The following is a 12,140-nucleotide window of genomic DNA, read 5'->3' as shown; positions in this document are numbered from 1 at the left end:
ATAATACTTTTTGGCAAGCTCCAAGGTCCTTTGCTGCATTTTGCCAGATGCTGCCCAGGACGGAGGAGCTCTGGCACATTTTTGTGGTGAGGACCCTCCTAGGTGTTTTAACATGGACAAGCGCAATTTAAAAAATTAGCAGGGAAGGTTAGCACTGTCATGGACTCTGTGCCTCAGCTCTAATCCCCGGCTCTGTCACTGACTCTGTGTGTGACCCTGGGGGGAGTCACTTTATCTCCCTGTGCCTCAGCTCTAATCCCCGGCTCTGTCAGTGACTCTCTGTGTGTGACCCTGGAGGGAGTCACTTTATCTCCCTGTGCCTCAGCTCTAATCCCCTGCTCTGTCACTGACTCTCTGTGTGACCCTGGGGGAGTCACTTTATCTCCCTGTGCCTCAGCTCTAATCCCCGGCTCTGTCACTGACTCTGTGTGTGTGTGACGCTGGGGGAGTCACTTTATCTCCCTGTGCCTCAGCTCAAATCCCCGGCTCTGTCACTGACTCTGTGTGTGTGTGACCCTGGGGGGAGTCACTTTATCTCCCTGTGCCTCAGCTCTATTCCCCGGCTCTGTCACTGACTCTCTGTGTGTGACCCTGGGGGAGTCACTTTATCTCCCTGTGACTCAGCTCTAATCCCCAGCTTTGTCACTGACTCTGTGTGTGACCCTGGGGGGAGTCACTTTATCTCCTTGTGCCTCAGCTCTAATCCCCAGCTCTGTCACTGACCCTGTGTGTGACCTTTTCAAATTGTTGTGGGATCTCACCAGCAGAAATGTGCTGCCAAGCCCTGCGACCCAGAGGTGGCTGCAGGCTCCAATCGTCCTTATGAGAACTGTATTTGAATTAATGGTGTTTTCTACAGTTATGAGGCTATAATTTGCTGAAAGGATGATAACTTTCCATCCCTGTGGATCCGAGGAGCTGTGCCTAGGGCTTTCTTCTGAAGTGGCAGGGAGGATGGGAGAGAGGGGAGAAACGGTACTCTGGACAGACTCGGATTATTTTCGTTAAAAGAAGGCGCTCAGTTCTGTGTGTACGATAGAAAAGTTGGTATCTGGAGTCTGTCTTCTGGCAGATGGAAGTGGTCCTGGAATTCACAGGTGTATGTCCATGACATCTGTGGGGGTCCCTGCCCGCTGCTGTCTGTCCTGCAGGGCCTTGTCCGCTCGCACCCTGCTTTGTTGCCCCTTTCGAAGGCAGGCTTCCAAGGCGTGCTCCAGCCGCTCCTGACAGCCTCTCAGGGTATCCTGCAGGGGACGCGAGAAGGTAGGGGTTAAGGGAAGTGCAGGCTGGTAGGGGAAGAACTGAGGGTCATGGGGGGGGGGGTTAAGGTATCCATGAATGGGGACACGTTGAGGTCCGTATTCAGACACAGCCCAGATAGCAAAGTTAGCCAGATAAACATATCAGCAGTGCAGCCACACTATTGAATATAGCCGGCTAACATTAGGACAGCTCTTTGACTCGACCAGACTTAGTCAGCTAAGTCATCCGGCTAACTCTGAATATCATTGCTAAGGGTTAATTTAGCCGGCTATCTCAACTTCTCCCAGTTACGCCCCTGAACCGCCCCTAACTTATTAGCCAGCTAGAAGTTAGCCAGATACAGGCTGAATATAGCCGGGTAAGACATTTAGACTGATACCTATTATGTTATCTGTCTAAATGACTCTTGAATGTGGGCCTCCTGGGGACATGGGATTAAGGTCAGGGGCTGGAATTTCATACCACATCGCATCGGATGACATGAGCCAGCAGATCTGTGATGGTCAGATCGGCGGAGGGGCCCCCCAGGCGCAGCCCAGTCACGGCCGCACAGACACTGGCCGCAGCAATCACAGACGGCGGGAACACCAGGAAGCTGCAATCTGAGAAGGGAGAAGGGTGAGCAGGTGTAGTGGGTTATAAGAATGGTGGCTTTTGCCTTGTAGTCTGGATCACACAAATACACCAAGAAAATAGTAACACTGACTACAGCTTATAGGAACTATGAAAAGCTATGCTCTCTGTGGAATACACACACAAAACAGTTCTTCGGACAACATCTGACAAATAAAACACAGTTTATATTCTAAATGTTTATATTCAGTTATATGTTTAAAAATCAGTAGCAAAAGATATTTAGAGTGACCCTTCCCTCACACTTCCCAGCTGCAAAACAGCCTCCCGAACACTGGAACTCAGTACTGGAAATTCAGTCTCGGGTCTTCAGGATGGCTGATGGCGCTCTCCTTACTGAATCTGCTCTTCATCCTGATTCTCTCAGCTTGTAGGCTGTATTTTGGGCTTCCCGCCCAACTAGTCCATGTTGAAGCTGAGCTGTTCTGCTTCTAACCTAATCTTAACTTATGCAGGAAATGAACTTGGAGCCGGTCTGTGCGTTCTGAGTTCAGCTCGTTCCAACTGCCCCCTCACCTTCACGCACTTTTGTGCCTTCGCATCCTCTAATTAACTGCCTGCAAAATGTCCACACCCTACAGTAGGGTGGAGGGTCACAGTAACATCAGAGAGGAGGGCAGGTAAAGCAGCAGGTTGTCCTTGTCTACTCTCCTGTCACTGAGAATGTCTCCCAACTGCCAGTCGGGGCTGGGGAAGGGTGTTAAGCCCCCTAGGCAAACCCTTCAGTCTCGTGCCCTCCCCTTAGGCATGAGCCTGCTGGTGGCAGCTCTGACATAGCATCTACTCCTCTCACCCTCTGCCAAGTTCTATGCCACCTGTCCACAGTGCCCAGCATCCTCTCCCTCCACCCTCTGATCAGAATGGTCTCTCTCCACCCCCTCCTAGCACCTTCTCTCCATAGCTCTCCCATCCACTCGGCTTCCCCTCCATCTGCACGCTACACGTCTAGCCAGCATCCCTTCTGTCTTGTGGGGCCGTGCCTTAAAAGTGGGTAGGCGACGCTCTAAACCGCCAATCCCAAGGCCCTAGGTGGTGTGCAGTACAATATTTATAATCTTAGCACAACAGTCACTCAAACTAAAACAGCTGGCGGTTTTCGCCATCCCCTAAAATATTGGTGCCCTAGGTGACTGTCTAGTCTGCCTCATGGACGAGCTGGCCTTGCTGCTACCCATAGCATATCAATCCCTAGCCAAGTCAGTTTATTATTTTTCTCCGGGTCTCTGCCATAACCCAACACCAAGACCCCACTCCCATATCTTTTATGCAATCTCCCATCCCCGCCTTCTGCCCATTCCCCAAATCTAGCTTTAGGCACCCTGTTTGATTCACATACACTAAAAGAAATACGTAGATACAGTACACTGGGCCCCCCACCCATTCCCCTCAGCACACGCCACAGACACACGTGCACTCAGAACACATGATCAAGCTCACCGTGTGTGCACAGGGCGATGAAGGTTTCGGTGTGTTTGCGAACCACAGGTCTCCTCTCCTGGGGCAGGTACAACAGCTCCAGGAAGTGCTGGACAAAGACCAGGGGGGTGACAGCACCAATGTCCCACCTCAGGGTATTCAGTACCAGCAGCTCCAGAGACTGCAAGAGGACAGACAGCGAGGGGTGTGAGAGAGCAGCTGCAGAGACAAAAAAACAGCTCCACAGATTGTAAGAAAGAGGAAGGGAGCAGCTCCAGAGACTGCCAGAGTGAGAGAGGGAAAAAGCAATAGCATAACATAAAACCCTGCAAAAAAACACAGCACCTGCAGAGCAAACCTGCCCCACCATAACAGCACTAACTGCCAGCACTCACCCAGCAACACAAACTCTCTCCACTACACACACTCTGTGACCCAACACAAACCCTGCAAAATACACCCTCAGCACCTGCAGAGCAAACCTGCCCCACCATAACAGCACTAACTGCCTGCACTCACCCAGCAACACAAACTCTCTCCACTACAGACACTCTGTGACCCAACACAAAACCCTGCAAAATACACCCTCAGCACCTGCACAGCAAACCTGCCCCACCATAACAGCACTAACTGCCAGCACTCACCCAGCAACACAAACTCTCTCCACTACCAGACACTCTGTGACCCAACACAAAACCCTGCAAAATACACCCTCAGCACCTGCAGAGCAAACCTGCCCCACCATAACAGCACTAACTGCCAGCACTCACCCAGCAACACAAACTCTCTCCACTACCAGACACTCTGTGACCCACACAAAAACCCTGCAAAATACAACCCTCAGCACCTGCACAGCAAACCTGCCCCACCATAACAGCACTAACTGCCAGCACTCACCCAGCAACACAAACTCCCTCCACTACCAGACACTCTGTGACCCAACACAAAACCCTGCAAAATACACCCTCAGCACCTGCACAGCAAACCTGCCCCACCATAACAGCACTAACTGCCAGCACTCACCCAGCAACACAAACTCTCTCCACTACAGACACTCTGTGACCCAACACAAAACCCTGCAAAATACACCCTCAGCACCTGCACAGCAAACCTACCCCACCATAACAGCACTAACTGCCAGCACTCACCCAGCAACACAAACTCTCTCCACTACAGACACTCTGTGACCCAACACAAAACCCTGCAAAATACACCCTCAGTACCTGCACAGCAAACCTGCCCCACCATAAACAGCACTAACTGCCAGCACTCACCCAGCAACACAAACTCTCTCCACTACCATACCTCTGTGACCCAACACAAAACCCTGCAAAATACACCCTCAGCCCCTGCACAGCAAACCTGCCCCCCCCATAACAGCACTAACTGCCAGCACTCACCCAGCAACACAAACTCCCTCCACTACCAGACACTCTGTGACCCAACACAAAACCCTGCAAAATACACCCTCAGCACCTGCACAGCAAACCTGCCCCACCATAACAGCACTAACTGCCAGCACTCACCCAGCAACACAAACTCTCTCCACTACCAGACACTCTGTGACCCAACACAAACCCTGCAAAATACACCCTCAGCACCTGCACAGCAAACCTGCCCCACCATAACAGCACTAACTGCCTGCACTCACCCAGCAACACAAACTCCCTCCACTACCAGACACTCTGTGACCCAACACAAAACCCTGCAAAATACACCCTCAGCACCTGCACAGCAAACCTGCCCCACCATAACAGCACTAACTGCCAGCACTCACCCAGCAACACAAACTCTCTCCACTACCAGACACTCTGTGACCCAACACAAACCCTGCAAAATACACCCTCAGCACCTGCACAGCAAACCTGCCCCACCATAACAGCACTAACTGCCAGCACTCACCCAGCAACACAAACTCTCTCCACTACCAGACACTCTGTGACCCAACACAAACCCTGCAAATATACACCCTCAGCCACCTGCACAGCAAACCGCCCCACCATAACAGCACTAACTGCCAGCACTCACCCAGCAACACAAACTCTCTCCACTACCAGACACTCTGTGACCCACACAAAACCCTGCAAAATACAACCCTCAGCACCTGCACAGCAAACCTGCCCCACCATAACAGCACTAACTGCAGCACTCACCCAGCAACACAAACTCTCTCCACTACAGACACTCTGTGACCCCAACACAAACCCTGCAAATACACCCTCAGCACCTGCACAGCAAACCTGCCCCACCATAACAGCACTAACTGCCAGCACTACACCCAGCAACACAAACTCTCTCCACTACCAGACACTCTGTGACCCAACACAAACCCTGCAAAATACACCCTCAGCACCTGCACAGCAAACCTGCCCCACCATAACAGCACTAACTGCCTGCACTCACACAGCAACATAAACTCTCTCCACTACAGACACTCTGTGACCCAACACAAACCCTGCAAAATACACCCTCAGCACCTGCACAGCAAACCTGCCCCACCATAACAGCACTAACTGCCAGCACTCACCCAGCAACAACCCTACCTAAGAAAAGGCAAACACCAGGTCCTAGAACCCCAATACACCTCCTACTGGAAAATTGAACCAGCCAGACTAGGATAGATCTCTGCACAGAAACGCCATGCTAGCAGCATCCTCCTCACCTCGCTCACACACGCAGGATTCGGACAGACTCTCACTCAACACAAATAAGGCAGAGAAACGTGCAGATAGAAACTGAGCAGGAAACCCCCAGAAGCCCAACTCTGCCTGTAGTCAGAGGTGTGTTAAAGGGGGCCGAGGAGGACAGTCTGCCCTAGGTGAGGATGAGGGTGGTGCCAGCGACATTGGCGCAGCTGCAGAAGAAAAATAAAGCATGCATTGAGTATGCTTCTCGGTTGTGCTGTGCTGGCTGGCAGAGCTTGGTTCTAGGTGAGTCAGACAGGTGTTCGGCAGGTGATGAAGGAAGAAGTATCCTCAGGAGCAGCGGACCGGCAGGGAGCCCAAGCCCTGCTGAACGAAGACTATGCATCCTGCACCTAGAGAGCCAGCAGAGATTCCAACCCCCGTCAGCTAATGTATGAGCAGAGAAGGGGTGGGGCCTTCAGGATCTTCCTTCCCACCCACGGCAGGAGCAAGAGGCCCAACCAGGCCTCCAGAATGCTCAGCCAGAGGAGCCCTAGAGTTGAGAGAGCTTGTTGAGTGGGGTAGGGGGACATCAGCCTGTGTGTGTGGGAGAGAAAGTCAGTGAGTGTGAGAGTTTGTGTGTGTGTGTGTATATGTCAGGGAGAGTCAGTGAGTGTGAGAGAGCTATGTGTATGAGGGAGAGAGTCTGAGTGTGTGAGAGTCTGCAGGTGTATATGTGAGGGAGAGCCAATGAGTGAGTGTGTGTGTGGGGGGAGCGCCACACAGGTATGAAAGAGCCTGTGGGTGAGGGAGGGGGAAGCGAGCTTGCGTGTGTGTGAGAGAGGAGAAGTGTGTATGAGAGTCAACATGTGTGAGAGAGAGAATGAATACATGTTAGGGAGTTTTGTGTACACGAGAGAAAGAGAGGATAAAGTGTGCACCCTCCCTCTACTCCACTAATCTATGACAATCTCAGGGTGACTGGAAATCAAAGGTTCCCACGTAATGGAGAGCTGGGGTTATTTTTTTACCCTGTTTGTTTTAACTATTGGACTTTATTGATGTGTCTGCTGTTTTAGCATACTTTATTGATATTTGGTACATTTTTTTTTTAATTCGAGTTAATTATTAGATGTTAGTCAATTCATCAATTTTTGAAATGGTTATTCTTTTATTTATATGGTTTTATATTGCTTGATTTTATTGCTTGATGTTTGTGAGGAATGAAGATGCTTGCTTTTTCCATTCTTGCACTGATGCAGTTTCCGGTTCAGTTTTTTCTGCATGCTTCTGTTTATATTTTATGGTCTCTTTATTCTGCATTGGGTGAGGGTTATCTGTGTTCTGTATGTGTGAGACCGAGGTTGAGGTATTGTGCTGGCAATGTAGTTTCTGTGCTCAGATCTAGAGCAGGCTGGCTTGTTCTGCTCTCAGTAGGTGTATTGGGGTTTTAGGGCCCAGTATCATATTTGCAGTGTCGCCTTTTCTCAGGTAGGGTTTTTATTATTTGAGTGCCAGCAGTTAGTGTGGTTTGGGTTTGGGAGGTGTACGGCCTTGTAATTGCATTTCAGTTTCCTTATGGCTTTCGGGTGGCCAAGCCCACACCCACTACACATTACGAGTTCCAGATGTCGTTTTTTTTTGCAGGGTTTCTGCAGTGCACGGCAATATAATAGTCCTGTTGTGAGTGATACTTTTACCTCAGAAGACTGTATTTTGAATGCCCTTTTCCTTGTAAAAACGGTTCCAATAATGGCGTCATTGTTTAATTGTGTGTGGGGGGGAGGGCTGGCAGGAGGGAATCACACGAGGTTGGAAGCTTGCCTAGACCCAGGGCATCTAATATCCTTGCACCGGTCCTGGGTGTGGGAACAGGAGTGGGATATAAGATAAGGGGGAAAAAAAAAGGCAAGTTTTCCTAATGATGGGGGAGGCAGTGATTAAGTCCTTGTCATTTTCTGGACTGTTCTAATGGAATGTTGTTGCTATATTTATATTTGGGATCATTTGGTTGCAGCTCCCAGGTTTCTAGTAATAATGCAAGTAATGAAGGGTTTTATTTATTTATTTATTTATTTAAATAGTCTTGTGGAAAGACAAAGGTGAAATGTTTACTCTGCGCGGCCAAGGGTTTTGGAAGTTTCAACCTTGCAAAGTTGACAGCTCCCAAACCCGTTTTTCCGTGTGTACATTTTAAAAATTATACATTTGGGGTGGGGGGGGGGGGGGGTGCCAGAGGAAGTATCCGTCCCGGGTGCCAAGCACTTTGGGTTCGCCTCTGCCTGCAGTGCAGCCCCGGGGAAAGAGAAGCACAAATGCATTTCCTCCTGCACTGAGAAAAGGGAGAGAAAATCCAGGACTTCCCAGCCAGGAAGGAGCAAGGAAAACCTGCGTCTGATCCTGGGGGAAAGAGGAGAAACAGCAGCCGGAGCCGCAGGATCTGTGGGGTCAGAACTGGGATCTGAGCAGGGGCGATCCGGGCCGGCACCAGAACCCGTGTCCCATCTTCACGCCGTGTCGTTATATTTGACTCTATTCTCACTATTAGATATTTTCCTCTTATCTTAAAAAGTACACCATTACCTTGACAGCACAAGTAATACAGGAAAGGTTCCTAAGTCAGAGCGAGAAGCAGCAGAGCCAGCAGCCAGAGCCCTTGAGTACAGGGGCTGCAGGCTGATCCTTACCCAGAGCTCCCGGTCGGTGAAGGAGAGGTCTGCATACAGGCGAAGGGTCTCCGTGCTCAGAGGGCTGGTCTCCTTCAGCTTGGAGGCGAGGAGGAGGCAGGCGGACCCCAGCACCTGCAGCCGCCTCTTCTCCGTGGAGTGGAGGGACAGGAAGCGATCCAGGCAGCTGACGGCCAGCGGGAAGACCTCTGGCTCGCAAGCCTGCTCCTCACAGACCTGCCGGAGAGACAGGTCTCCTTTACACACTGCTACCAGTCTGGGGGAGAGGCAGGTCTCCTTTACACACTGCTACCAGTCTGGGGGAGAGGCAGGTCTCCTTTACTCACTGCTACCAGTCTGGGGGAGAGGCAGGTCTCCTTTACACACTGCTACCAGTCTGGGGGAGAGGCTGGTCTCCTTTACACACTGCTACCAGTCTGGGGGAGAGGCAGGTCTCCTTTACACACTGCTACCAGTCTGGGGGAGAGGCAGGTCTCCTTTACACACTGCTACCAGTCTGGGGGAGAGGCAGGTCTCCTTTACAGCACATCGCTACCAGTCTGGGGGGAGAGGCAGGGTCTCCTTTACACACTGCTACAGTCAGGGGGAAAGGCAAGGTCTCCTTTACACACATGACTACCAGTCTGGGGGAGAGTGCAGGTTCTACCTTTTACACACCTGTCCTGGGGGAGGGCCGGTCTCCTTTACACACTGCTACCGTCTGGGAGAAAGGCAGGTCTCCTTTACATACTGCTACCAGTTTGGGGGAGATGCAGGTCTCCTTTAGACACCTGTCTGGGGGAGAGGCAGGTCTCCTTTACACACTGAAACCAATCTGGGAGAAAGGCAGGTCTCCTTTACACACTGCTACCAGTCTGGGGGAGAGGCAGGTCTCCTTTACATACTGCTACCAGTCTGGGAGAAAGGCAGGTCTCCTTTACATACTGCTACCAGTCAGTGGGAAAGGCCGGTCTCCTTTACACACTACTACCAGTCTGGGAGAAAGGCAGGTCACCTTACACACTACTACCAGTCTGGGGGAGAGGCAGGTCTCCTTTACACCACTGCTACCAGTCTGGGGGAGAGGCAGGTCTCCTTTACACACTACTACCAGTCTGGGGGAGAGGCAGGTCTCCTTTACACACTGCTACCAGTCTGGGGTACAGGCAGGTCTCCTTTACATACTGCTACCAGTCAGTGGGAAAGGCAGGTCTCCTTTACACACTACTACCAGTCTGGGGGAGAGGCAGGTCTCCTTTACACACTGCTACCAGTCTGGGAGAGAGACAGGTCTCCTTTACACACTGCTACCAGTCAGGGGGAAAGGCAGGTCTCCTTTACACACTGCTACCAGTCTGGGGGAGAGGCAGGTCTCCTTTACACACCTGTCTGGGGGAGAGGCAGGTCTCCTTTACACACTGCTACCAGTCTGGGAGAAAGGCAGGTCTCCTTTACATACTGCTACCAGTCTGGGGGAGATGCAGGTCTCCTTTAGACACCTGTCTGGGGGAAAGGCAGGTCTCCTTTACACACTGAAACCAATCTGGGAGAAAGGCAGGTCTCCTTTACACACTGCTACCAGTCTGGGGGAGAGGCAGGTCTCCTTTACATACTGCTACCAGTCAGTGGGAAAGGCAGGTCTCCTTTACACACTACTACCAGTCTGGGGGAGAGGCAGGTCTCCTTTACACACTGCTACCAGTCTGGGAGAAAGGCAGGTCTCCTTTACACACTGCTACCAGTCAGTGGGAAAGGCAGGTCTCCTTTACACACTACTACCAGTCTGGGGGAGAGGCAGGTCTCCTTTATACACTGCTACCAGTCAGTGGGAAAGGCAGGTCTCCTTTACACACTACTACCAGTCTGGGGGAGAGGCAGGTCTCCTTTATACACTGCTACCAGTCTGGGGTACAGGCAGGTCTCCTTTACACATTGACACAAACCCTAAGGGAGAGACAGGTCTCCTTTGATATAGCCCTCACTACGGTGGGAGATGGCATGAATTTGGTATGGCCAGTTGAAGGGCAAGCTGGGGTACACATAAAGAAAGGTGCCCAGCTTTTTTTGCTAACCCCAACAGGGACTGGATTGAGGTGGGGAAGGGCGCAGGTGTTGGGGTAATGCTGCTGCTCCGCACTCACCTCCATCATCCACCGCACCAGGAGCCCCCTCATGTGGGGCTGCACCTCCTCCTGCACCAGCTGGAAGTAAGAGACCAAGGGCCGGTAGCGCTCCTCAGCCTCCAGCAGCTCCTGCAGCACCCGGCCCTGCAGCAGGACAGGGTCCCTCCGGGCTTGAGTTCCAGTCCAGCTTCCAGGCACAGCAGCTGCCGGTCCCCGTCCATCTCCAGCTTCTCTCTCCGTCTGCAGAGCCGGTGTTCCCCCTGTGCCCTTTAAGGTGGCACCCAGTGTCCCTATACCCCAGGGATGGCCCAAGCCCAGCCCCCTTCCCCCCTGACAGATAAAGAGGCAGTCACAAATCACAGGGAGGAAGGAGGGCGGCAACCACAGGCCGCCACAGAAACGTATACACAAAGGGATGTACACACACAGATACATACTGCGCACACAAACACAGCTACGCTCACACACACACACACACACACACACACAAAACACACAGAGCCAGAGACCCAGCTGTCAGTCTCCCTAGGTGCAGACTCGTGCCAGGAACACAAAGGAGTTCCTCTTTCTATAGAACAATCAGAGGGGTGGGGGGCTGTGGATCTGACCCTACCAGGGGTGGGGTGGTGAGCTGCGTCTGTTGAGGGGGAGCGAATGTGGTAAAGTTTGTGAAGTGCTTTCCAGAGCACAGTGAAATGTTGACAAATGAGGGGGGGGGGGGGGGGGGGTGAGGGAGGATCTGGGGATAATGTGACCCCCCCCCCTCCAAACCAGCCACAGGGAGCGGGTACTGATGCACCCTCAGGGAGCGGGGCTGGGGGGTATCAGGATGAACCGGGAGCGGTTGTCCCGGGGGATTCCCCCCCCCAGTATCCCTCCCAGTTTACATCCAAGAGAATTCTTATTCTGCGTTCTCCTAACAGAGCCTGCTTGGCTCCTGGGTCAGTATAATACTGGCTTCCTTCTTTTACTCTCTTGCGCTTTACTCCCAGGTCTGCTTACTCGCTAATATTTTATTCCTTAAATTTAAACTTTCAATATTTAATTTAAGGATAAATCTTTAATTGGTGATCACATGCATGTTTTTAAATCTCCCCTGAGCTGTCTGTGCTGTATTCATGCTTTGTGTATCAGTGTGACACCTGCATGGGGCTCTGATGAGGATCTGCTCCTCAGCTGTCTGTGCTGTATTCATGCTTTATGTGTATCGGTGTTGTGACACCTGCATGGGGCTCTGATGAAGATCTGCTCCTCAGCTGTCCGTGCTGTATTCATGCTTTATGTGTATCAGTGTGACTCCTGCATGGGGCTCTGATGAAGATCTGCTCTTCAGCTGTCTGTGCTGTATTCATGCTTTATGTGTATCAGTGTGGACACTGCATGGGGCTCTGATGAGGATCTGCTCCTCAGCTGTC

The 12,140-nt window shown here is 51.7% G+C and overlaps 1 protein-coding gene across 1 annotated transcript; it reads right to left on the bottom strand.

Annotated features, from left to right (window-relative positions):
• Window positions 1–1,091: 1,091 nt before the first annotated feature.
• Window positions 1,092–10,946, bottom strand: LOC115081329 (G1/S-specific cyclin-D1-like). Its single transcript, XM_029585811.1, is given in 6 exon segments — window positions 1,092–1,244; window positions 1,726–1,865; window positions 3,334–3,493; window positions 8,624–8,839; window positions 10,744–10,898; window positions 10,901–10,946. Coding segments are annotated over 6 exon segments (870 nt in total).
• Window positions 10,947–12,140: the final 1,194 nt, after the last annotated feature.

This window comes from Rhinatrema bivittatum, unplaced genomic scaffold (genome assembly GCF_901001135.1).
Source record: "Rhinatrema bivittatum unplaced genomic scaffold, aRhiBiv1.1, whole genome shotgun sequence".
Taxonomy (NCBI): Eukaryota; Metazoa; Chordata; class Amphibia; order Gymnophiona; family Rhinatrematidae; genus Rhinatrema; species Rhinatrema bivittatum.
This window is presented reverse-complemented; position numbering and strand designations above follow the sequence as displayed.